The sequence below is a fragment of the Megalopta genalis genome, chromosome 7, assembly GCF_051020955.1.
Source record: "Megalopta genalis isolate 19385.01 chromosome 7, iyMegGena1_principal, whole genome shotgun sequence".
Lineage (NCBI taxonomy): Eukaryota > Metazoa > Arthropoda > Insecta > Hymenoptera > Halictidae > Megalopta > Megalopta genalis.
In genome coordinates, this window is record NC_135019.1 from 14797690 (window position 1) to 14825191 (window position 27502).

Consider the following 27502-nt stretch of genomic DNA (forward strand, 5'->3'; position numbering starts at 1 on the left):
GTTTCGAATAAATTTAAATTCGGTGTGCACGAGTTCTCAATGAAACGTTGGCACACGAGATGGCAGCTCGTGCACTCGCGAGCATCGATGCTTCGGCGAACATATGTTTTCGCGATACACACGTACATGTAGAGGAGATCGGCAGGTTGCGATGGTGTTTGGGAGTGATCAAAGCTAATGGGGCAGCGAGCCATGTCGGCGTATTAATCGGTTGGCATCCCTCATACCTCTAATAGCCATCGTGTGTGGGTTGTGTGGCTCCAAAGGGCCTTAGGTGGAACAGAGTTTCCGACGAGGAGCGAAAAAATCATTGCACCCCGATCTACCTTCGAGAATCATCGGTGACTACGGTCTCCGTCGCTAATGAACGGTTCTTCTCCTCTTTATTAAACATCGAGACTCTTCCCAGAAATATATAACGGTCGTGCGACGTTAGTTGCACTTTTAATTGAACACCGAACGATAAGTCCGCGCCTACGGAAAATTTCTTCGCCTTCGAATCTTCGAGCGACTTGAAATTCAAGCGCCGCCTCTTCCATTAAGAAGTATCTGTTGGGTAATTATTTACGGAACGGTTCACATCAGCGATTCTAATGATCTTAAAATATATCGGCGGTCTTCTAGCGCGATAACTTAAAATTACGTGGAAATTATTGGCGTGGCAAAATATTTTAAACAAGAGTTGCGTGCTGTAAAGGTCGCTGCGTGACGCAATAAATCCTTTTTATTGTTCTCCTTTTTTTTTATCGAGATGCGACGGCCGCTTTATGTCCTTTTAATTGGATACCCGATATTTTGTGCCGGGGTATTAACAGTTGCGTAAAAAGGTATTTTGACGTGAAAGGTAAAAAAAGGTTGTTTCTTTTATTAAAATTGAAGTGCCCAAATTAGGAACGCGTTTTTTAAACAACTGTTAACGTTGCGCAATACGGATTACGAGGATCGCATAGTTGTGCAATACGATTATTTTAAATGTCACTGCTGTATTCGCACTTTTATATTATCGATGTCGATTATACGAGCAAATATTGCATTTAACGTTAATGGTACATTGGACGTTAATTAACATTTAAGTATCCCCAGTTCAATTAAAATTACGGAAATGCATTCTGTGCGCGTACTTCCTTCGATAATGATTGAAATATTGAAGGACTTTGACGAAGCACCGTAATTGGATATTTATTAAATTTATTCAGCGAATAACATCGTAAATTCATCGAGACGACGAAAAGTTACGATAAAACTTCGTACAAAATAATCCTCAAAAGCCCGGAATAACCTATGTAAACGCAACATTACGGTCGAACCATTAGCACAGAATCACGATTAATCTGTTCTTTAATTAGAACAGGTGATCAAGTTCTCCGGAAAATCATCCATCCGACTGCCTTGCCGCGACTCCGTTCGATTCCTTGTGCATCCAAATGCGTGCAAGCGTTTGCATTCTGCGCGCACCCAAGTGCACGCAATTAGACCAAGGATGCGTTCTTTCTGCGGTTTTAATTTGCTTTCGCACGATCCAACGGCCAGCTGCCGGATCGAACAAGAAAAATATTTGTCGAGGGAAACCGATGAACGACGAACGATTTACGATCGGTAAAATCCGGGAACAACGGTTTCAACGTGGTCGCGGAGGGATACGTTGCGATCGGGGCCCGTGTAGCACGCGTTTCGTATGAGGAAAGCCGCAGGTGAACGGGACCGTCCTCTAAGAACAAATACATTTCTTTTCGCGGTCACTTTTGGCGGAGCATTCTTTCGACGTTGTGCACCTCGTAAAAGACGCGGCCGGGACTGCCGGGCATTGTTCGCGAAAACATTCGCGATGCGACGTGCGATTTTTCTTTTTTTTGTAAATACGCTGCCAATTCGAACGGTAACAGCCCGACGTTTACTGCCTGCTGGCGATTACCCGTCCGTTTTATCATTCCGTATTTCACCGCGAAGGACAATTCATTCCGTCAGCTTTTTTCTTCTGCCGTTGGCTCGTCTGATTCTTTATTCTTTGCCGAGATTCTTCGACTAAGGATCCACGGTTTCCGAGATAATTCGTTCACCGACTTTTTAATCGAGTTGGCGATTCGCTCTTCCACAAGCACGTGCTACAGATATCTTCAATTAGTGAAATTGCAAAATGTATAACCTAGCTGCGTTGCCCCATCAAAGCGAGAAGATCGAATTCATTTGTACGTTGTACAGTTTTTGTCCTAAAAGTTGCTCGAATAATATTGGGTCTGGGAAAAAGTTCGTGGCGTTTTGTTAGTAAAATTCAACTGGATTTCTTATATTGTGAAAATGAATTTATTTAAACCAAATATGCTCCATTATTATCGACAATGCTTCGCCATTTTTCGGGTAGAATCATGATGCCATAGGTATAGAATTTTTGTGGTTACTGGTTAAAAAACTGAACCAAGTAGTTTTCACAGGCTTCTTTTGAAGCCAGTTTAATTCCATTGAGAGAGTTCTGCAGAGATCGGGACAAGTGATAGTCAGAGGGTGCTATGTCTGGACTCTAAGGTGGGTGCATCAAAATTTCCCAACCAAACTCTCGCAATTTTTTACGGGTCGTCAAAGAAATGTGTGGTCGGGCGTTGTCGTGATGGAAGACAACACTTTTCCTATTATGCAATTCGGGCCGTTTCTTTTCAATTGCGTGGCTTAATCTCTCCAGTTGTTCACAGTAGAGTTGAGAATTAATCATCTGACCAACTGGAAGTACCTTATGGTGGACGATTCCCTTCCAGTCCCATCACACACACAGCATCACCTTTTTTAGCGTCAATCCTAGCTTCGCGAACGCTTGTGACGGCTCACCATCTTTTGTTCACGATCTTTGGCGCTTCCGATTGTCGTACGTGATCCATTTTTCATCACCGGTTATGACACATTTCAGAAATGGCTCGATTTCATTACGTTTCAGCAGCGCATCGCAGATGTTGATTCGATTCATCGTGTTTTCCGCGCTCAACTCACGAGGAACCCAAACATCCAGCTTCTGTTTGTAAACATCCAGCTTTGTGTAAATGGTTGAAAACACTTTTGTGGTCAATGCCTAGTTCCATACCGATATCGACACTGCTAATATGCTTATCTTGCTGGACTTTTTCAACAATTTCATTAGCTTTTTCAGTAACTGGACGACCAGAGCGTGACTCGTCTTTCACATCAAAATTACCAGAACGAAAGCGAGCGAACCATTTCCGCGCAGCTGATTTTGATAATGTACCTTCACCGTACACAGCATAAATTTTTTCACGAGCCTCCGCAGCGTTCTTTTTTTTTGTCAAAATAATATTGTAAAATATAGCAAAATTTCTCATTATTTCTCTTCATTTTCAAAGGCCAACAACTTTCCAAGTACTGCACCACCACGATGTTCAATGGTATCGTTGCAATAAGTTGTCCGTGAGTTATTAACAATCGACGACGTCCATCGGGAAACGCCACGAACTTTTTCCCAGACCCAATATATATAGTTTAATCGAGCGTTAGCCATGAAAGTGCGTCTACGGCTTGCAGAATTGTAAAATAAGAAGCTGGCGATTTTGACCGTGGTAGGTTCGCTGTTAAGAACGCGTTGGAGTAATCGTGGCCATTTTCCTGTTTACCTTTCAGGAAAGCGTAGGAAGCCCACGCGGCGCTCTTTTTATAAAATTATTTGTGCTAACATTAATCGATGAGCGTTTTGTGGCAGTATGGCGTAGAGATAAGGTCACGGTCGTTCGTTTGTTTCGACGCTGGCCTGGCTCGATATCGCATGTGGGTCATGGTTCGCCCTCTCCAGTCTCCGTTCCACGCGTTTCCCATCGGCGAAGGATAACCCCGTGGTTTTTCTAAAGCACGCCTCTGCGAAACCCCGCCGCTTTAACCCAATACATAGCCGCGTTAAATATGATAATAATGTCCGCCCACGGCAATTTGGACGTCGCTGTCGCCGGCGCGTTGCGTAGCGGCGAATCGCGTGGTCGCTCGCGCATCGGTCAATTAACGAGGCAAAACGATTCGGAATGTAATTTCAGGCTCGCGACCGTTACTCATCAGCCCCTTCGGTAACTTTATACTGGAAATCTGCTCGATATTGGTCGCCCAGGCGAATTCAATTAACAACTGTGCACCGGCCGGCACTGTTTTATCGCGGCCGAAACTTCTGCTGGAACCTGTCGACCACGTTAATCCCCCCAAACACGGATTAATGGGATTTATCATTTTCAGCGAGCATCATTTCCGTAAATGATTTCGGCGTGCATTGCCGCGGTAAAACCACTTCGCTACGATCGACGGAAAATATTTCATTACAGATGTTAAATGTTCGTAATGTCGACGCCAGTGTGAGGGTTCTTCAAAGCGTTTTTTTTTTATTAAATGAATTAATTAGGAACGCTCGCGTTATGTTTGGATTTTAACAGAGTGTTTGTTCGAATTTGCGCCGTTAATATCTGTTGCAAAAGGAATGTTTAAATATGATGCGTGGAAGACATTTTTTTAATGTTTTTGTTTGTTAAGATTCGACGATTTATCGCGCGTAAAGAATAAGCTAAAGATTTGTGTGGACTGGATGATTTTTCAAGTCATTTTCGAACGAATAACATGACATAATACATAACGTAAAGTTATCAAAAATTTGCAAAATGTATTGTTTTCTTTCTCATCTATGCTGTTACGATTCAGCACGTCAATTTAGTTCGTGTCACCTTACGTGCAACCCAAATAAAAATAGCGCAAAATGTGTTAATAGTTCGTTGCTTTTGGCAGAGAATTTTTCCGCGATATTCTTTTGCAAGTAATAATTTATGTTATAGTATATCTTTCGCAGGAAATGATGAAATCTTCGTGACGCCATCGGGCATGCAATGCGAACGAATCCGTAAATCTTCCGTTGCAGTTTATGGTTAGATAAAAGCGTCAGTGCCACAACGCACGTCAGAACTATCGTGTTTGAATCGATGATAACGCGACAGGATAATGGTGCGCTTTGATGAATTTACAGTTGATACGAGAAGGAGAAAAAGCGACGGGAATAACCGGACAAAATGTCACGAAAACGACATATGTATTTAGCGATAATTTATTTATAAATAATACCAGATTTGTGGTGCAACACATTCGTAAGGTGAGCACAACAATTTTCGACTATACACGCAGGATGCAATTCTGTTAGAACTTATACTTATAAACGTCTTATATTTTTTTATACGACGATCGACAGCTTTTTAAATTAAGTTATTCAATATTTATCTACGCGAGATTATAAAAAAGGATCAGAAAAATAGAACCGATGGCAAAGTACAGGACAAAATCATGATTCTTCAGTGATGTAATGTGTTACGTAACGACTGCCTGGGTATCCGTATTTGCAAGACAATGAAGTAATTAATACGTCTACACTGTTCGGAACGGAAATTAATGATATCCCTCTGTTCGATTTCAGAGTCTGCAGCAGCCACGCTCGCAATCGGAACGACAACTGTCAGGTGAGCTTTCAACTTCGTAGTAAAGTTCTAACAGCACTATTTCCGAACGATAGAACGCTTAGTGACCGCTTGCGTTGCCCGTTGTTCGTGATCTTTCACACCGGATTGCGAGTGAAAGATATCGGTGTTCGAGATGGCTGGATTCTTCGCTTGTTTTCCAGTTGCAGAACCACGTACCACGAAATCCGCGTGCACGCGTACGCGAAATTTATTTAAATGCTGGAGATGAAATAGACGGTTTTCGATATTCATTGAAAGTACGAGGTTTAATTTCTCGCCTTTACTTTTATTGTTTTTGTATGAACATTTTTCTACAGAAACTGTTAATATGCGCATTCAAAACGGTATAATTTATTAGACGTTGACGCTTTTATTGCGATCATAAAGCATATCCGAGAATTTATCTGCCGTTTAGAGCGGAAACAAATTTTATGCGGCGAACGTTACTTATTCGGATAGTAAGAAGGTAGATAGTTAACTGATCGTCTTAAATCATTTATGCAAAGCGCGTCTAAATGCATCATGCTAATCTTGCGCTTAATATTACGCCATCGTTTCGGAATCAGAAATCAAAGACTTCAGCTGAGCCGAAGACTTCGGTGAACTTTCTCGTTCGCGAACGTTTTCAAGCTTCCCAGCTGAACGAAAAATTTGTGGAAGTTGTTGTTACTGTCAATCAAGTCCCTGCTATATCGACACGTGGCATATTACACGCACGTCCGTGTTGTCAGAAGCAAAATGTTTCTCGATCGAATTTGCATTCCGTAACATCAGCATGGCGTTATTAATATACTAATTATGTCTTTCTCTTTTTAATTGTGTACTTTCAATATTTAAAACAAAAATGTATACCATTCGCCGCTCTAATTGTAGGTCAAACGATAATAGAACGCCGCCTTAAGGCGCAGTTAAACTTCTAAGCTGATCATTCCAGTAATTACTTTTTAATCCATCAGCTGCGGAAACATTGCATCGAGAAAATCGCCTTCAGAGTTCCAAGCTGCACATGCACGTCGGCATCCGACGACCATAAATTCTGACTCGGGATTTTACAGAGACATTTCTAATAGAGTTAAATAACAAGACTCTTTCTTTCGCATTATGTTAACGGGAAATTAATTTCTTTCTCTTTGCGCGGCGACGGGATTGCAGGGAAATGAGAGGCGATTTTTCTTTTCATATTTAGAGTAAACCTAATTAATGCGTCGACGTCGTTCTGTTCTACAACGTTTCCACCGTTTTATTTCTATCGAAGTCACGAGCTGTCGACGTTCTGTCGACGCTCCTAGAAAACGAAATTCCGAAGAAGCTGATAAAAGAGCAAGCAAAATCCGCCGTTAAAAGCAGTTTCTGAAGAGAGTTCTTTGAAATATCGCCGGCGGTTCGGTGACGCGCGGGACTTGTCGCGTCGGCCTCTCCATTTTTATTTCCGCGAGGCCTCTCTTTCCACGCGGGCTGATTTATTGGATCGGAGAAGAGGCAATTTGTCGCTCCCAGCGAGGATGAAAGTAGCCTCGCGCATCCGCGAAACTCGCGTGGGTTAACTCTTAATATTAGCCCTGGGTCAGCACGCCTCGTACCGGAAGCTTTAATCACGACGACGCTCGGAGTCGCGCCTCGAGAAAGCAATTAGCACCGGCTCGCGAACGCGTCGATAATTAATTAAACTTTCGCGATCGATTCCACCGGTGTTTCGACCCGGCTCGGCGCTGCGCCGCGATCCGGTCTCTTCGAAGAGGAATAGTAGACCCGCGAGGATCGCACGCTTCGCAACACGCAACGTATTTTTGGACTGCCGCGCGATTACTTTGATGATCGCATACCCGAATAGAAAGCTGACGGAAGTGTTGTCCTTGCCAGGCCGGCGAAACGAGTCCTGCTGGAAATTAGGAGGAATAGAAATGTCCCACCTGTAGATCTCTTTCTCCATCTCTCTTTGCGCCTGGCTTTAATCTCCGATCCCTGAGTGGTTCGCCTTTGATTTCAGTCTGTTGCACTCGATCGAAGATAAATGTCAAACGTCAGGAAGAGGAAGCGATCGAGAAACTCCGTGGTCAAGTAGTTGTGTCGTTGGGGAAATGTTTAGCAAGAGATACGGCTGCGAGATTATTCGAATAAGAAGTGCACGCGGTTCAATATTTAGAGTTTTCGAGGGTGGACCAAAAAAAAGTTTCGCGACAGCAATAGAACGCGTTGAAAACGTTTATCCTGTTTCATAGTAAATCTGCAGAACGTTAACCCTTCGCGCTCGAAGCTATTTTAACTGTAAATATACAATTATTTTTCTAACTTATAGTGGTCTTATTTCATATGGCGAAATGCATTTTGTGCATATGAAATTGACTCTTGGGAGTCACGCAACGATCACATTCTTAACAATTTTTTGAATCTGAACTTTGTTGTTATAAAAATTATCTTAAAACGTGATGAAACAAATTTTAGTGGTGCCTCCGAGTCATCACTCGAGTGCAAAGGGTTAAACGTGACCGACATGTGTTCCGTAAGAGCGACAAGGTGTATTATAATTTGCGCTTGCGTGAAAGAATTTATTAAGTAATTTAAGAATTAAGAATACGAACGAAGAAGATAAATAGAATGAGAAAAATGGCGTGAACGTTGAAGAATAGAAAAGTTTGTGTAATTTGCAAGCGATACTCTAGAGAAAATAAGATTTTTAGTACTTCGTACGTTGAGAGGATCTACGACCATACGACCTGAAACGCACATACTTCAAACGTTTACCAACATTTGCAATCTAACGCAGAAAAGCAAGTTTTCGCATAATTCATAACTTCACATAACTCACGGAGGCTGGTGATTAATACTAAAACCAAGTGCATGAACGCTGTCGTTAAAGTGGTCGATGAGTAGAAAGTTTCATTGGACATTTACAACGTTAGTAAAATCGACACTAATGTCACTCAAAATTAGTCATTTTCAATCTTTTTTATTTGCATTATTTAATATTATTATTTAGTTCTATTATCGGTCGTATGTATATTATACTTTCTAATACGAAGAATTTGAATTTATAATCAGAACGTTTTCAAGTTGGAAATGTTGAAAACGGAGTTTCCATTTGATATTTACAATGAAAAGATGACAATTGACACACATTGTTCCGATGAATTATTCGTAAGAATCATTTGGGAGCGTGAATCGGAGAATGTCCCTACGTTTTGCTATTTCTTGGAATACGGAGTTTATAGTAAAATTGATGGTTGCTCGATAAAAATAGAATGATCGAAGTTTCTGCCAGCTCTTTTCATTGGTAGTAATTAGTATTATTATTTAGTTCTATTATCGGTCGTATGTATATTATACTTTCTAATACGAAGAATTTGAATTTATAATCAGAACGTTTTCAAGTTGGAAATATTGAAAACGGAGTTTCCATTTGATATTTACAATGAAAAGATGACAATTGACATTGTTCCGATGAATTATTCGTAAGAATCATTTGGGAGCGTGAATCGGAGAATGTCCCTACGTTTTGCCATTTCTTGGAATACGGAGTTTATAGTAAAATTGATGGTTGCTCGATAAAAATAGAATTATCGAAGTTTCTGCCAGCTCTTTTCGTTGGTAGTAATTAAGAATCGATATCGTGAAGTACGCTCGAAGTGCACGAAGTTCGAGCGCCCCCGAGTCAACGAGTATTTCGTAATTTCCGTAAACCAATCTCTCATCAAGCTCTTCAAGCGAGTATTTCAAGAATATTCGCTGTACACCGAACGCACAGACACAGTTAATTTCAAGTAAAATCACAATTTTATTACAAAATAATTACCAGAGTTTCGTCATTGGAATATTCACCGTTATTATTAACGACTCCAAGCTGTCTTTGTGGCAGCTTCCGTACGCCTTGCGACGACAAACGCGACGATGTTAAATTAATAAATCTCTCGAGATATTGTCTAACATCGTCATCCGATTTCAACGTTGTATCTGTTAAGTGATGTTGCAGGAATTTGACGGAAAGATAATCGACGATTAGCAGAAAATCAATTACCACGCGTAAAGTAAAGTAAGACGTTAAGGGATTACATATTTTCATTTGCTAGCTGAATTAGTTGTGCGAATCTGCACGAAGAGAAATTTCTACGGCCAATACGGTCGCGGATTGCTGACAATTACCATTCTTCTTTTCCTTTTCTTATTGCTAATTGCGAGAAAACATTGGCATATTTATCACGTCTGTATGCAGCGGAGTCATTTCCTCGGACGAAAGAAGATTTATCGTTGGAAAATTACATCGGTATAGTGCATTTGTCATCTTCCATATCGCATAATACGCCACGAGTCCTCCCCCTCGGAAGTCCACCATATTTCATGTCTTCGTTTCTTTGTTCTAAGACGTCGGAAACATATTTCATTTTCCTGCAAAAGAGAGGGAAGTTTCTTCGCGATGAAACCTCCTCGAAATTAATCGAAATTAGTTGGAAATTGGGTTAGGGGGGAACGGTTACGCTAATTGCAGCACGTTTATTTCGTGCAGGATGCCCTCGGGATTCGTCGTTCGAAATTAATAAGAAATACGTTTGTAAACCTCGAGGATTGTTGTATATAGAAATTCGAATGAAAAGTGGGTCAAGTCTACTTCGATGAACCACTGTTGGTGCGGTCTCTCGAAACCGTGTACAAGGTGTATTCGCATGCTAATGAATTCAGTTGCCGCATACGTAGACTATTAATCAATGAGTGATTTATACATTTACCTTATGCACACGTATTCCTTAATAAAACTCGCATACGTAGAAAAATACGTTACTTTATGGCACAGAAAGTTCTAGATTAATCATTCTCGTAATTTGTTTATTTTAAAAAGCTTGCCGAGAAAGTTCGCGACAGATGTTTTTATATTCGTTCGTGTTTTACGCTCGGCATGATTTACCTTCGGCAGAAAATGCTGACGAAATGTGGAAACTGCGAGTGCAATAAGAATCCTGGAAAATAAAAATCCTTTGAAAATGAAACTGCTTTCAATATTTCATTCGCGTTCGAATATATTCTAACTACGGCTTGTGTATTCGCAACGAATTACGAATACCGAAAACTTCGGAAACCGAGAAGCTAATTAAGTAAAAAAGGCCAATGGCGGTTCGTGTTACTTTTGCTTATTTTCCATACCCGTATCGCAACCACATCCGCAGCCACGCGCGCAACCTAAATCGAAACGATGTGCGCACTTCCTGTACACTTTTAATATTTTAATGGGCAACGCGAGTACAACGTGTATGAATCTGAAAATTCACTCATTTTCTGTTTTAAACGCGAGATCAAATGTGAGCGGAACAGGATTAAAGCGTCAAATGAAAATGAATCAAACATACAAAGGCATCTTTTGTGCGATTATAGTTTAGCATTAAATTGGACGACCGTTCCATTAAGGGGGTCTTCTAGTAGCGTGAAGTGCGTGTGGTTTTAACTCTGTTTCGGAATTTTTTGCAAAGACACTGTTATACCTTTCGCAGTCAAATTGACATGGTTTATCTGTACGCATTTCAACGATATTTTACAATTTTTGGGAAAAAAAGTTAAAATTAGTAGCACACTCTCTAACAGAGTCGTTTTTAAAATAGATCGTATCACGGTGTCCACGATTCCAGCCATTCTGCTTAATAGAAATGAAAAATCCGTGAAAGTTTCTTAATCAGTGTGAATTTGGCTATAGCAGGTAGTAGAACAAAAATTAATCAAAAATGTGGCGATGCTTCGAAATTTCATTATCGATTTTTGCATGTTTTGTTAAGCTGCGGAGGTCTAAAAAAAAATAGAAAATATACAAATTTTTGATTTTGCATTTGATTTTGATTTTGCACGGACTAAATGTGCCGTTCTAAAAAAACATAGTTTCGAGAAAAATGCATTTAAAGTTTAAAACAGTAAATCCTCCCCAATTGTCTCGAGCTTGTAAACAAAAAAATGGACAATTTGGGAAGAACAGATACGATTATTCGAGCTCCGTGGCTCGTTTTTGTAGTCGCTGATTGTCAACAACCATAAAAACGAACTGCGAGGCTCGAATATATAATCGTATCTCCCCTTCATGAAAATTATCCATTTTTGTTCACAAGCTGAAGGACAATTGGGGAGAATTTAAATGACATAAAATCGTCGCGTCCTTCAAATAATCGTAACTTCGTTAATTTCAGGAGTTCGCACGTAACGTTCCAGAAATGTATTTTTTAAACTACTTGTTTTAAGAATATGCAAAATAATTGATTTTCTAAAGAAATTCACGCTAGAAAACTACCTTAAACGTTCTATTTCTATTCTTTATCATTTATTTTGTGTATTATCTTCGGTTCTTAACCTTCAAAATACTTTTATCATTTAAATATGTTAATTACATGTGAATGCGGTGATAATTACCTAGTCTTATCTTCGTTTCTCTCTAAGTGCATGTGCCATTGTCGTAGAAATTGGAATCGCGCACTTATTGCGCAATGCATATCGCTCGAACTATTATTTAACCGTTATCGAAAACGGTACTGCACAATTGAGCAGTACGATATCTCAAGGTTCTGTTCTTTACGAAGCTTCATGGTCGAATTCGGAAAAACAACGTAAAAGTTAACGAGCCATTTAGTGCTCGGAGCCTTGTCCGAGTACGTTTTACCGACAACAGCTACCGGAACCAAATATATTATTATTATTATTATTTGTCGTAATACTACTCTTTATCAACATAACGTATACTTTCCTGATCAAAGAAGGTCATATTTTTTCCCTACTACCAGCTCGAACAGTCTAAAGGGCAAACTGAACTTGAAACGGAGAGACGAACGCGCGCGCATTCCATAGAAACAGAAAACTAACCCTTTGCACCCGAGTGACGACTCTGAGGCGCCACTAAAAGATGGTATACTATTTTTCAAAATCACTGTAAGAGCATCAAACTCGTTTATATTTAAAAAAAAAATGGTTAAAATTGCAATTGTATAAAATAGAAATATTGTAGATCAGTAATCGTGTTTTGGATTTCGATTCAAATAGCTTTGACTGCAAAGGAATACGAATAGTTCGAAGAGGAGTCAATGTTGCAGTACAACTGCATTGTACTTGCCAGTAGGCTAAATTTCGTGCGCATAAATCCTAATAAATCGTATAAAATAGAAATATTGTAGATCAGTAATCACGTTTTGGATTTCGAATTCAAACAGCTTTGATTGCAAAGGGCTAGGAATACGAATACCTCGAAGAGGAGTCAATGTTGCAGTACAATTGCATTGTACATTGCCAGTAGGCTAAATTTCATGCGCATAGATCGTAATAAATCGTATAAAATAGAAATATCGTAGATCAGTAATCATGTTTCGGATTTCGAATTCAAATAGCTTCGACTGCAAAGCGCTAGGAATACGAATAGTTCGAAGAGTAGTCAATGTTGCAGTACAACTGCATTGTACTTGCCAGTAGGCTAAATTTCGTGCGCATAAATCCTAATAAAACGTATAAAATAGAAATATTGTAGATCAGTAATCATGTTTTGGATTTCGAATTCAAACAGCTTTGATTGCAAAGGGCTAGGAATACGAATACTTCGAAGAGGAGTCAATGTTGCAGTACAATTGCATTGTACATTGCCAGTAGGCTAAATTTCATGCGCATAAATCCTAATAAAACGTATAAAATAGAAATATTGGAGATCAGTAATCATGTTTTGGATTTCGAATTCAAACAGCTTTGATTGCAAAGGGCTAGGAATACGAATACTTCGAAGAGGAGTCAATGTTGCAGTACAATTGCATTGTACATTGCCAGTAGGCTAAATTTCATGCGCATAAATCCTAATAAAACGTATAAAATAGAAATATTGGAGATCAGTAATCATGTTTTGGATTTCGAATTGAAATAGCTTCGACTGCAAAGGAATACGAATAGTTCGAAGAGGAGTCAATGTTGCAGTACAATTGCATTGTACATTGCCAGTAGGCTCAATTTCGTGCGCATAAATCCTAATAAATCGTGTAAAATAGAAATACCGTAGATCAGCAATCATGTTTCGGATTTCGAATTCAAACAGCTTCGACTGCAAAGGAATACGAATAGTTCGAAGAGTAGTCAATGTTGCAGTACAATTGCATTGTACATTGCCAGTAGGCTAAATTTCATGCGCATAAATCCTAATAAATCGTATAAAATAGAAATACCGTAGATCAGCAATCATGTTTCGTATTTCGAATTCAAACAGCTTCGACTGCAAAGCGCTAGAGATACGAATAGTTCGAAGAGTAGTCAGTGTTAGAATTTGACAGAATTCGATTCGGTGGTGAAGATCGTTCGATGACAGCGTCGATCCGGCACCGGCGGCCGTGGGGGCACGCTCGTGCGAGCGCGATCGCGATCGCGAGCGCCAGCGCGAGAGATCGTTCCACTTCGATCGAAATCGTGGATCGTTGGCGCGTAAACGTCCGCGCGTATCGAGCAGGTGATTTGATCGGTTCGCCGTTGGGAAAAAAGTCCGAGAGACGCTTGCGCTGCGGCGGTGACGGCGGCGGCGACGGTGGCTTTCGTCTCGTCGCGTCGGCCAATGGAACACGGTGCCAGTCGTCGCTATCACGGGCACCGCGGCGCTGGCCGCAGTTCACCAAGCGGCGTCCACGCGACTCGCGACTCGACTCGCGACGCGACGCGCCGCGCGTTTTCCTCCGAGAACCGCTGCGAAACCCGAGGAGCTGCGAGAAAAAACTGCGAACAAGTATTATTAGTCGCATCATGCGACCCTGCTCGCCGATCGCCGATGGACCCTCGAATCGCGCCGCCCTTCGCCGACCACCGAGAACTCAGCTCCGAGAACCCGTCTCGTACGCGTGCTCCTCTTGTGCGCGATCCTCCGACGGACCCGTAAACCTAATCCAGAGATGTTCATGTTAGGTATCAGTCGTTCCAACCGATCGTCCTCCTCGAGGATAGTTCACCGACAAAGGGTACGCAGCGAGTGCATTCAATCACTGTTTCGAGCTCTGCTTTCTTGCCGGACGCACACGTTCGTCGGACGAGTCGCGTCGCCGATCGCGGTTACACTGTTCGCGAAACACTTTCGATCACGGCAATTCTTCTAATCGAGACGGTAATCGCGTGTCTAATGTCAAAAGTATGCTTTCCTTGTTCGTTTCCGCTGATACGATGCGTGTTAACGTCTCGCGTTGCAACGAATTTGACGAAACTCGTGGCGAAACGTGAGCGTTACTCGTGTCGTCCGAATCGAAATAAAATTTGATTGTTTTTTCACCACGTAAAAAGATGAAAGAAAAATTCTGTCGGCGCGTCAGGGAAATTATCGAGAACGTGCGATAGATAATCGCGACGCGATTATGAGACAAATAGTTTGCAAGGATTTAGCGCAGGGATGCAGCCGCGCGCCAGAAAAATTATACGGTTTTGTTTGGAGTTTCGCGACAGTGGTTGTAAGTGATCGACACGGCTATCGATAACGACGTTTTCGGAGCGAACTAGAAAACTGCATTACTTTCAGTGATTTTGTACAGCCTTCGTCCCGCGTGCGAGGCAGATCGGATGATTTTTGGCTCGGTTCGAGTACAGGTACATTTTCCTTGTAATCGATGGAGTTTATTTATCTTTTATCAGAATGCGAATTTGCATAAATTTACATAGAAATCTGCGGTCTAGACGTTTCCTTTTATCTCGTGTAACATAGTCCCGGGGCTGCTCGGGCTCGTGATTCACGTAATTCAGTATAATTTATTGAATAAGATACCGTGCGCCCCTTTTTCTGCTAGTTGGAAATGGAGTTTTCAGACTTCGTGTGGCAATCGTGACAGTATGGAAGTGCGAGTGAAGGTTCTGTGCTTGATTTTACGCGCCAATTTCTTCGGAACGACGTATTCCGGGATACTTGCACGTAGATCGGACTTCCGTGGTAGATTTCGTGAACGCTTAACTTCGCTGGATTTCCTTTTACTCTCTGGTCAGCTTATCTTGAATTACTTGTAGCTGACATTCACGCTTGCGACATGATTATTTCGTAATTGTTCAGTTTCGAATCGAGTAGCTACACCTCCTAAAACAATGTTCAGTTTTCAGCGAACAGATTCTTTCCATGAAAAAGCGATTTCTTTACTCGTTTTGTTCGATCGTATCGTGTCTTTGTTCGGTCGCCCTGTATCGGATTTCACTCGATCGTATTTTAATCGAGGTGCACGAAATGTGCAACGCAGAGTGGTTTTAAACATCCTCTTTCGCGTAAGAAATACCGTCGATCGAACAAATATTTTCTATTTCCGTTCCATGAATGTGTACTCGGCACGTATCGGAAAATCGTTATGGTTATCGTTGAAAGTTACGGTTTTATAATAATACGATACTATTAGCAGACGGAGCGATATAATTGAAAAAAAAACTGCGGAGCCTGTATGCGTTCACCGATGACTCGACGACCTACATATTTATAGGTTCATCGCGTACCTAGTCAATCAATGGATTAATTCATTATGAAACAATTTTGTGGATCTAGCAGCGCGTTTACGCGGACTCCGTGGAATCTCGTAACCGCTTCGAGTAGAATTTCTTATTGGCGCGGCCATTAATCATTTCCAACTGCTCAATCGAGATGTGTTACCTACTAGCATAATTATGAAAAACTCATCAATCACTCTAATCGAGATTATCAATATTCTCCGGTTCTTTGCTTAATTATCGATATTTTATAACGACCGATTTGTCGATACGAACTTTCATCGTTTCTCATCGCCTCGATTCGCATCGCAAATTCGTAACAACTAATGTGTTCTAAATTGGGCCGTTATAAGTTCATCATCTGTTGACATTCCGAAACTGTTCACACATTATTAGCGCGGAAACGCCGAACTTGTTATCACGCAACCCGCGTATATATACCTGTATCATCAATATCATCGATCAACGTCTGTCAGATATCCGACTGAAACTTAAAATCCATTAACCTGGTAATTAGCTAAGATTCGAAATAGCTGCGCGTACGCCGGGCAATTTCGCTTCGAATATATCATGATTAAAAATGGAAATTTCACTCTTCCTTAAATATTACTGACAGTCTTGAATTATTTTAATCGTCCTGCCGTTTCAGATTTCACTTGCACGTTTTCTATCGCGACTGCCGCGTCACCCACAACGTGATCACCCACATCAATCACAAAATTGATGATTAACCCTTTGCACTCGAAGCTATTTTAACTGTAAATCTAAAATCATTTTTCTAGCTTATAGTATTTCTATCTTATATGACAAAATGCATTTTATGCATATGAAATTGACTCTTGGGACTCGCACAACAGTTACACTCTTAATAATTTTTTAAATCTAAACTTTGTTAATATCAAAACGATCTTAAAAGACGATATAACAAATTTTAGTGCTGCCTCAGAGTCGCCACTCGAGTGCAAAGGATCGATGAAAGTCTTTGGTAAAATCTTAATGAAAACTATAATAATTCTAAAATTAGATTTTGTATGATTTTATTAAAATTAAGACCACTGACAAAGGCATTGGCGTTATATAATACAACTTAGCTTCGCAATTTTCATTTAACGGAATTAAAGCGTTGAACACGCGAACATTTCAATTAATTCTCAGAAACTAGATCGTTAATATTTACTCAGTTTTATATTTACTCAGAGTCGTAATGGATCCCCCTCGTTCGAGCATTGAAAGTGTAAAATCGTCTTCGTGATACTTCTCGCGGCCAATATCGGATGCAGGAAGCCAATCAATTGTCTCGCCGGTCAATTAATCGAAAGGAAATGGTTGAGCGTTCGTCGGAACACCTGCCAGGATTTCGACCGCTCGATTATTTCGATCTGCTCGGAAGACAAAACGTCGATACACGATACACGTTTTTGCTGGCCCAGTCCAACGTTAAAAGCGGATCGACTGGGACGTTAAAGTACATTAGCGAGCCGAAGCATCGCGGAGCCGTTCTCGCGGTGATAAAGTATTAATCGCGGCCGGGACACGAAGTCAAACAGTCGCAGACTTTATTGACAGACGGAACGGTGAATTTTACAAAATTCATCCGCCGGTGATTCCCGTCCCGCTCCACTTGCGTCTCGTTCTAATTATTCATCGGCTATCTCGTCCGCTTCCTGTTAGGCGGTCGCGACGTTTATTAAGTTTTCTCGAGTGCGCGAGCGATCCGCTATCGCCGTCGCAGATTCGCTTCGCGCTGGCTAAATACCACGTGGAAATTCGACTGTCACGCTGACGGCCTCCGTAATGTCATAGCGCGATAGTCCGTCAATCGGTGCCTTGAAATACCGTTTGTTCCTTGATTCAGAGGGAACGGGTTAGGAAGTTCGGTATTCCTGGGGATGCTGTCTGCTGCCGCGAAAATAATCCGAAATATCTGAAGCAACACGGTTGTTCTGGGTCTCGAAGTGTAACTATTCGACAAAATCGCAACGACATTCGAGCAATTCCAAAATACTGTTTCGTTATTTTCAATGGAATTAAAACGATCAGATTAGTGCTGGCAATTTTTATTTTCCACGACAATCCGCTGTCTAATAGCGATGGTTTACTCGTATCGTCTAATCGGTATTAATAGACTGAATTTTTAACGATGAATTTTAACGTCGATTTTTTTATTTTGTAATTATCCGTATAAGATACTTCGACGCGCTTTCAGATCAGAATCGTACAATATTTCCATAAACATGATTTAGTTATTTTCAGAAGACAATGTAGTCGAATCCAGTGTTCGGACGATCTAACGTTAAACAAGATTATATTTCTATATTCGTGGATTGTTTTTTAAACAGCTGAATAGATAAAACATTTTTTCTGGTAACCGATTATTCAACAAAATCGCAACGACATTCGAGCAATTCCAAAATACTGTTTCGTTATTTTCAATGGAATTAAAACGATCAGATTAGTGCTGGCAATTTTTATTTTCCACGAGAATCCGCTGTCTAATAGCGATGGTTTACTCGTATCGTCTAATCGGTATTAATAGACTGAATTTTTAACGATGGATTTTAACGTCGATTTTTTTAATTTGGAATTATCCGTATAAGATACTTCGACGCGCTTTCAGATCAGAATCGTACAATATTTCCATAAACATGATTTAGTCATTTTCAGAAGACAATGTAGTCGAATCCAATGTTCGGACGATCTAACGTTAAACAAGATTATATTTCTACATTCGTGGACTGTTTTTTAAACAGCTGAATAGATGAAACATTTCTTCTAATTCACCGAACGATTCTTCCAGAGGTCGACGTAAAGTAAAAATCATACCAACTTCAAAGAAATTCATAAAGATCCGCGGTCCGCTCGCTTCGATATCGCTGAAAGAGAGAAGCACATTCAATCCGATGTCGCTTCTTTGAATTGACTTCCTCTCGGAGAAATCAGATTGCACGGGTTCACGTGGATGACGCAGGTCTTTTTTCATATTAATCGAATTGACCGCGCGCGTCTACGTCACATCCATTAGAATTCGGTTGCAGCCAAATGCCACGTAGCAGGTGGGAAATTGAATTTCGATCAGAGGCTGCCTTCTCCGCTAAGAGCATGTTTCAAACAAATATCTTGGCAAAGTTCAAAGGTCCTCGCATGAAGCACGGTAATGGCGATCGCCTATAACATTCTAGAGGAGGAGGACGACGATTCGATAAAGCTTGGATACGAAGGTGCACCCGATGGAAAATGTAATTTAATATTCGATTTATATAAAATGCACGTTGTCGCATCCCAGGTTAAACAAAATTATACGTACTTGCTCTCTTCGTATTCGCGCCCGTGGGTTTCTTGGTCTAGAACTGATTTCATGCAGCTTGAACGAGAATATCGACATCGTCGAACGCCACAAAGAGAACTGATTAAATTCGATAATATCTATAACGCATGTCGAAGCGTCTTAGATATATCTCGGAATATCTGCATTGTTGTTCGACCAGGGAAGCGTTTAATGTTGCCATTAGCCGTGTTCGCGAGCACAGAACGGGACGCTGTCGATCGAGTAAAACCCGTCGGATTCGCTGTTCCCCGGCATTGTCTCGGCCGCGAGCCTACTTTGGTCAGCTGCAGCCGGAAAATAGCCGGGAAACCTCTAACTCCACCTTGACAAATTGAAAGTAGGTCAGGGGAACCGTATCCCGTTGTTATCCGATGGGGCCGCTGCGAGCCGACCACGCCAATTTTCAGAGCAGCCGTTTTTGCTCCGCCGTTTCGGAAATTCTCGCGTGTCGTTTAGTGTTCCAGTTTCACTGGCAGCCGGAAGCGGCCGTTTCCCGCCGTTTCCGGTTACCATGTGCGAACGGCTTCCCATTAGACAAAAGGGAAATTGTTTCTGCCATTCGCCGATGCCACCGTGTTCCTCAAGATATCATTTAATCCTGTGAAACTCGTGTTTGCCCGAAGCTTTCACGTTACCGGACCGTGGATTTTTATGGACATTATCGTTTTCATGCCTAGTTTTATGGGAATCGAAGCGAGGAAATGGACTGAAAGATCCCCGCGTTTTCATGTATTCTAGAAAGCGTATGATTTTAGTTCTCACTGAATTGCGGGTCTTTATGCAACAATTGTTCGCATTAATTGCTAGGAACAGAGAACAAACAGAAACTCCGCTCTTCTTTGAACGATTAACGATTTAAATTCCCACGTATTTATTTTTCTCGTACAAACAGGGAGACTCGTTTAAACGAGTGTTTAAACAAAATGTTTAAACATTTCGAACAAGCTGACGCTTCGTATTATATGTTTTTTGTTCCCGTTTGTTAATAAAGTTCTTATTCTACGCGTGAAATATGATCACGACAAACGCAACAGATTTTTTTCCCGAATTAGCGAGCCTAATGCTTGCTATTGTCGTCGAAAGTTCAAGACTGTTTAGAGGAAGTTTTATTAATAAATTTTACGCGATCTCGTATTTAGAAACAGTCTCGTTAATGTTCTAAACGCTCCCCCGAATGCCGAAGTGAATCAGCGCTGGAATCAGCATCCGCTAATTTTATACCGAAGGGGCTCGGTCCCTTCGAAACGATTACACTTTCGAGAAATTTATATTTTCGTCGCGATGGACGGCTATTTTTATCCGTTTGATCGTCCCACCGGTTTAGTTCATTCCTGGTGTTCCCGCGTTCTTGATGTCGACCCCGTTAGCGTTTTGAAGGGCCGTCAATCTTCGACTGATTTACTTTATTCCGCGCGGTGACGTGTCGCGTTACATCGGTGTCTCTGAAAACGTAGGCGAAGCTCGTGGAATCCAACGATTCGGCTAAATTAGATCGGCTCGTTTAATTTGAATTCGACCGAAACACCGAACCCTCGAAATCTCAATTGTAACATAGAATAATTCAAACTGAAATCTATACAGGGTGTCCCAAAAATGTCTCGCAATCCGAAAGTGGCGGGTTCCTCGGGTCATTCGAAGCAACTTTTTCCTTTACAAAAATTTTCTCCGAGACACCGTTAACGAGTTATTAACGAAAAACAGTGACCAATGAGAGGCGAGATCAGCTGCCGCGAGGTGGCCGAGCCAACGGCGCCAGCGGTCGAGCGGTCGAATCCCAGCTCAGCTGGCGCGAGGCGACCGAGCCAATGAGCGGAACTGGGCTTCGTGCGCTGTTTGGCTGAGCCGTACTCGATTCTTATTGGTCACTGTTTTTCGCTAATAACTCGTTAACGGTGCCTCGGAGAACATTTTTGTAAAGGAAGAAGCTGCATCAAATGATCCGAGAAACCCGCCATTTCCGGATTGCGAGACATTTTTGGGACACCCTGTAGATTATCGGGCCATTATGTTTCCCGTTACGCGGCAGATCGATGTAAATCGATTCCGGTGAATCCGTTAGATGGTTTTTCGAAAACACGAATCAGCCGGGTGACAAAGCGACAATTGGATCGTAATTTATTATCAGGTTCTGGTTGTCCGACCAGAAACGCGCGTCCGTTCAACGCCGCGCCGGCTGACGATTTCACAAGCGTGGCCGATTAGACAACCAGTTTTACCGGCTTATAAACAATCCGTACGAACGATAGCGTTTAATCGAGCATTCCCGGCACCTGCTCCGACCGTTATAAATAATAGGAAAAGAAAGTATTTGGCACGGCACGTTCGGTACCATCGCCGCGGCGACGACACCATGAATATTAATAAACCGTCCTGCAATTAGTTTCACTGAAAATTAGCGTCCACGGATTTCTAGCCGTTAACGACCGTTCCACGGCCGGCTCCGGCGCTATTTTAAATTCGGCTGCAATTATCAATGGAAAACCTCGAGGAACGGTTTCTACGCAATCGGTTTTCAAGGCTGCAGACATTCTATCCAGATCGACTTTTTTTCTCTCTCCCCTTTCCGGTACCCGTTATCGGGAAACACGAGGTGTTATACGTTACCGCGTCTCGCTGGTTCCGCTCAAGCATGTAGAATAAAGAAACACACGCGACCGCTCGATAAGCTAATCTCGCCGCGAGTTGTAATCGTCCTTTATCGATCGACCGATTTTTCCCGTGTCCGAGTGCCGGATGGGACACGCTCCGCGAAATCGAACAATAGGATCGGCAGTCCGCCGCGAATCGCGATCCAGAGAAATGCGGACTTCCTCTTCGCTTGTGCTTACACTTGTTCGCATTTCGCGGCGTCTCGAATTCGAACGAAACAGCTCGAAACTCGATTACATGCTCGGCGTAGTCATGTTTTATTGGAAAATTCCTTTCCGCGCGACTACATTTTTCGTGTATTCTTACACGATTCCACGAAAGAAAATGACACTGGTTACAACAATAGCTGAATTCAGAAAATTTGCACTTTGCTTAACCCTTTGGTTATATGTCTGTCGGGACGTATGTGTCCCACCTATGTGCAGTAATGTCTCCCTAACTGACGCTCAAATTGTGCACAAAAATGGACAACTTGGGAAAAGTAGGTATGATTATTCGAGTTTTGCTTCTCGTTTCTATGATTGTTGATAATCTGCCACTATAAAAACGAACCGCAAGACTCGATCAATTGGATCTCTTCTTCCCAAATTGTCCACATTATTCTACAGTAATATTTCTCTAACTGACGCTCAGATTCTGCACAAAAATGGACAACTTGGGAAAAGAAGCTATGATTATTCGAGTTTTGCATCTCGTTTCTATAATTGTTGATAATCTGCCACTATAAAAACGAACCGCAAGACTCGATCAATTGGATCTCTTCTTCCCAAATTGTCCACATTATTCTACAGTAATATTTCTCTAACTGACGCTCAGATTCTGCACATAAATGGACAATTTGGGAAGAGGAGATACGATTATTCGAGCCTTGCACCACGTTTTTATAGTTGTTGGCAATCGGCAACTATGAAAACGAACCGCAAAGCTCGAATAATCGTATCTCCTTCTCCAAAATTGTCCATTTTTGGTGGACAATCTGTGCGTCAATTAGAGAGACATTACTGCATTTCGTACGCCTATTGGGAGAAATGAATCCCGTTTTTCCACGATACACGAATATACCAGTTCGGAATGTATACCACGCACTTATTTGTTTACATGTAACCAATGGAACACATACGCCCCAGCCTTTAGCGTCTAAACAGTATAACCTACACTAATAAAATCAACATTTCTCGTTATCTGCATCTACATGTACGTGAAGCTTGACTCCGGATATAACGCAAATTAACGAAAAATAAATCAGACTCCAAACGGTCAAAGATTCATAATTCCTTATAATTCCGGACGACGACAAATCGCTGTCACCTAACGGAATTTCAATTTTCGACATTAAAGAGGTTGACAATCACAGTGCACGTGGGTAACGTCTGGGTGTTTTGCACGCTCCTGGAGCGTAGCGAATCGTCTCGAATCGTCTCCGGCGATCGGAAGCCTAATTCGCTGGCGAGAGGCGACAATTAGCGAGTACCGGTGCGACAAGCGTAAGCAATTAAGGGATCGAAAATTTCGCCGGATTAGAGTATCCCCCGGAAGTGTCGGGTCACACCGAACAACCGGCTAATAGCTAATAGCTTCCTCCGCGTCTGTCCGAGCAGCCGCGCCGCGCCGGTGACAATGTGACAAAGACTTGTTCGGCAAACGGTGCTCGAGAAAGTGACGGTAATTTGCATAAACTGCGCGGGCTCGTTTTAATTTTGTTGGCCGATCGTTTCACCGTCGCACGTCGCCCGTCGCCCGCGATGAAAATTGAACGGGGCGGCGGATAGCCGTGTAAACGGCTCGGCTTCTGGCGAGCTTCGGTACCGAGCTGCAAACACGAAATGAATTATTCAATGCGTCGCTAATGACGATATTAACGACATCGCTAATCTCTGCGAATGGATTGAGAATTTTCCCGCGAGCAGATAAGCTGAATACGAGACTCGACTCGCCTCGACTCGACCGGGAACAGATTTCGTAGCACCACGGTCCACGATTTTTGATCCCGCGGATATTCCCGTTAGGACTGAAAAACGCCGCATGAATTATGATCATCTGGCTACTATGTACCTATTAACGTCTGATTAATGGAAATTGAATCGGGAAAGGAGAACCGCCGCGCGGCGGCTGCTTATAAATTCGACAGCTTTATGCAGATTTCTATAACTACCCGATTTATAACGATCAACAATTATCTTAATCGGTTCCGTGTTCTTGATTCCAACCACGGAAGCGTAGCAAACGTTTCTCGTCTGCGGATGGCTTCCCCCGGCTAGTTCTTAATAATCTCTTCGGATTTATTTCGCTGCTTCAACAATTATGACTTTTCGCAGCGACTGTTAGCCATCCGAACGGCGAAGGAAGCTTGAACAGAGAAATGTAAAAGCCGTCGTTTGCGCAGCAACGCTGCACGCCGGAAAAATAGGGGAAAATCGCTTAGCGCATCTCCATCATCGTAATTTCTTTAGCAACGTTAAAAGCTGCTTTCATACGGCCCGGTAATGGAGTTATTTTGCGGCAAAGAATTTGCCACCTAATTAAATACTGTTAACCGAATTGCCCGGATTTAAAGCGATTGTGAGAGTCGGTGGACGCGCGTTAAAGCCGGGGTCTCGGCTCGAATACGTTAGCCAAATTACGAAAGGAGTAAGCTGGAAGTTTGTTAGCCCGTGAACTAGTTACCCGCAGAGTATGTTGCATTAACTTCCGCAGCGGCGATGGATCGGTGGGTGGGTGGTTGGCTATGGCAGCCAACTAAAAGTGCAGCGGAAAATTAGGTGAGGCGAAAGGCGCGCAGTCATCCTCTATATTTTTATACGGATCCGATTACGCTAATTACACTCGGCCCACGAGGAGCCGAGTTTCCTCGGTGTTTTGTTTTTAAATATAAAACTGGACGCCGCGCGGTTTTTTACGCGTTTATCAATAATATAACCGAGAAGGTCAACGACAAAACTGACAAATCGTTAGAAGCATGTTATCGCATTATTTTTAAACGTTGCAATCGCTACCAGATATATAATTAATTATAATTAATTAATATATAATTATATAATTATATATAATATAATTGTGAAAAGAGGAGAAACGGTTTCGCCTGATTTATGTTGCTCGCAATTTACTTTGACAATCTTTGATAATTAACCAAAGCTCGGTGGCGACGACGTGTACAGGCTGCTTGAATTAATTTCAGTCCGTTAATAAAGGTTAACGGGTTGAACTATCTGGATTGACATTGTTATTGAATTTAATTTAATGAAATTAAATTAATCAATTCATTTATAATTACTTTCTTGTCGTATGTTGTAACTTTTTGTACATCTTGCAGCGTGTCTAACAACTGATCGAACACGAATATTTCTTCATTATTTTTTCTCAGATATAAAGTTTCAAAATCGATTTTTCGTCTTGTATATCGCGTGATGTTTCATTGTGAACTCTGACATTTTACTTATATTACCGAGAATAGAGGATTCTAGATGTTTCGTTTTCGAACCTTTCAATTGGCACCACCGGCAAACACTTTCTTCGAAGGAGAGATTCGAGTACCTCGTCGATCGAAATAAAAATCTTCCCGAACAGAGAAATAATGGTTGACAATTTCTCAACAACAAAAAATAACAAGCTAGAAATCTGCATGGATAAACAAAGGGAAGTTATTCTTTGCCGGCAACTTACAAACGTGGAAATATCAATAAAGAATCGTTAGTTTCCAATCAAAAGGAAGTCTGTTGTTATTCCTGTTCCAATTTACGAAAGAGTATTTCAAAATTGTCAGAAAGATGATAGATCAACTTCGTCCTAGTTTGCGGACAGCTCTTCTTCTCTATCGTTTCTTTTAGACGACGCATAGTGTTATTTTGTCATTTCTACGTTTCGACTAATAAGCGGATTTGTCAACGCTCTGTATTTGCTTTCGCAGAAGTAACCGACCTAATCGATTCGATAATTCGTTCCTTGCGCATTTCCACAAACGATAATATAGAAATCGCGTTATTTTACAGCTCGCGACTGAAACGTGTTAATTTGTCGCCGGTAGTTACATACTTGGAAACGTCCAGCAGGCGGCCGGTCGTCGGCGAAGTCGAAAGTTTGATATCGCGTTAAACAATGTCCTCGAGAGATATCACGGCGGGAGTCGTTGAAGTCGGAGCCCGGCAATCGAAGTGCTACAAATCGCTCGTTAGGCACCGTGATTATCGCTTTCCTTCGACAATATACACCGCGCCTTCGGCAATAAATCTCTCCCGCGTTCCTTGCCGAGAGCTGCCGAGTAAACTTGGACAGCAGCGCGCTTTTATGCGTCAACACGAACGTTAATACCGTCTGTCGTCTATTTGACAATTTGTAAAACGGGGCTTTCACTTTATCCGCGGAATCGTCGCCTGCCATACCAACTTGCGAACTTCCCACTGGTTCCCGGTTCCGCAATTTTTCGAAACACAGGAAATTCTCTCCGATCGTTTCTCAGCTTGTACACAAAAACCGTCCGAAAAACTCGGCATGAAAACTGTCGGAGAACGTTGCGCCACGATTTCTGGATAAAATTACCGAGCGATAGTCCACGCCGTTTGTTATCGTGCGAAATGCAGAGCGGTAAAACGGATCGACAGAGCGTGACTTACTTGATACTTTCGTAAAAAAAAAATCAGTGGAAATTGTCTGATATTTCAGCCGTTTATTTTGAAAGTGGCATAAGTCACTTTGTTTTTAAGTCGATATATTTAAGGGTTTGCGTTTTAACCCGAGAAAGATAATCTACGTCGCAGAGGCGCCTGCGAAGACTGTTGATTTTTGTTAATTTTTCATAGAGGTCTAGTGATTTAAGTTTAAAATTACTTAAAATATAAAAAAATATAATATAAATGCATTTTATTTTTACAATAATGCCAAACCTTTAAAATGACTAGATTAACTTAAATAAATATCCATTGTTAGTATAAAATTGACGCCTTAGAAAAGCATGCGCCTCTGAAGCGTATGGTTATCTTTTACGTACGTTGTCATATGGTTATCTTTCTAGGGTTAACACCGTTTAAAAATATGGATGCTAACTTTCGAGAAGATTTACTTGTATTTGTTATCTCAGGATACTGATATTTTTCTCAGTATAAATAATTTCGTATAAACATTAAAAAATCACCACTTTTCGTTACGGTAAAGTGACTTGTGCCACTTTCAAAATAAACGGCTCATTTCTTAGCCAACATCTTCGCAAATATGGTCGCCCAATACGGTAATGTCTCCCTAATTGACGCTGAGATTGTGCACAAAAATGCACAATTTCGGAAGAGGGGGGATACGATTATTCGGCCCCAGCGGCTCGTTTTCATGGTTGTTGACAATCGGCGCAGCGCGGCCGAATTCAAGAAGGTTTTTGACGAAAATCGGGGCTAATCTTATAAATCTCTTGGTACGGAACAATCGAAACTACAGGATATTTTGATTCGTATTCTTTTAACCAGTTTGCTGTGGCGTCTCCTTTTCAGAGCGCGCACCTATGTGTGTCGCGAGAATCGAGCGATGACGAGTATACTCGTCGAACACAGAGTAAGTGTCACTGTTAAAATATTGGGTCAAAAAGACGGTTTTATTTGATAAAATAAATAATTTTATTACCAGTACTTACTTATTTACTTGACATTAATAT

General features: G+C 41.6%; 1 protein-coding gene across 3 annotated transcripts in view; it reads left to right on the forward strand.

Annotated features, from left to right (window-relative positions):
• The window catches only part of cv-c (RhoGTPase activating protein), a 550236-nt gene that overhangs the window by 202652 nt on the left and 320082 nt on the right, over positions 1 to 27502 (forward strand). For all 3 annotated transcript variants that reach the window (XM_033472618.2, XM_076523451.1, XM_076523452.1), the window contains one exon: positions 5432 to 5474. In XM_033472618.2, the coding sequence (XP_033328509.2) occupies positions 5432 to 5474 (43 nt within the window). The remainder of the gene's footprint in view (positions 1 to 5431; positions 5475 to 27502) is intronic.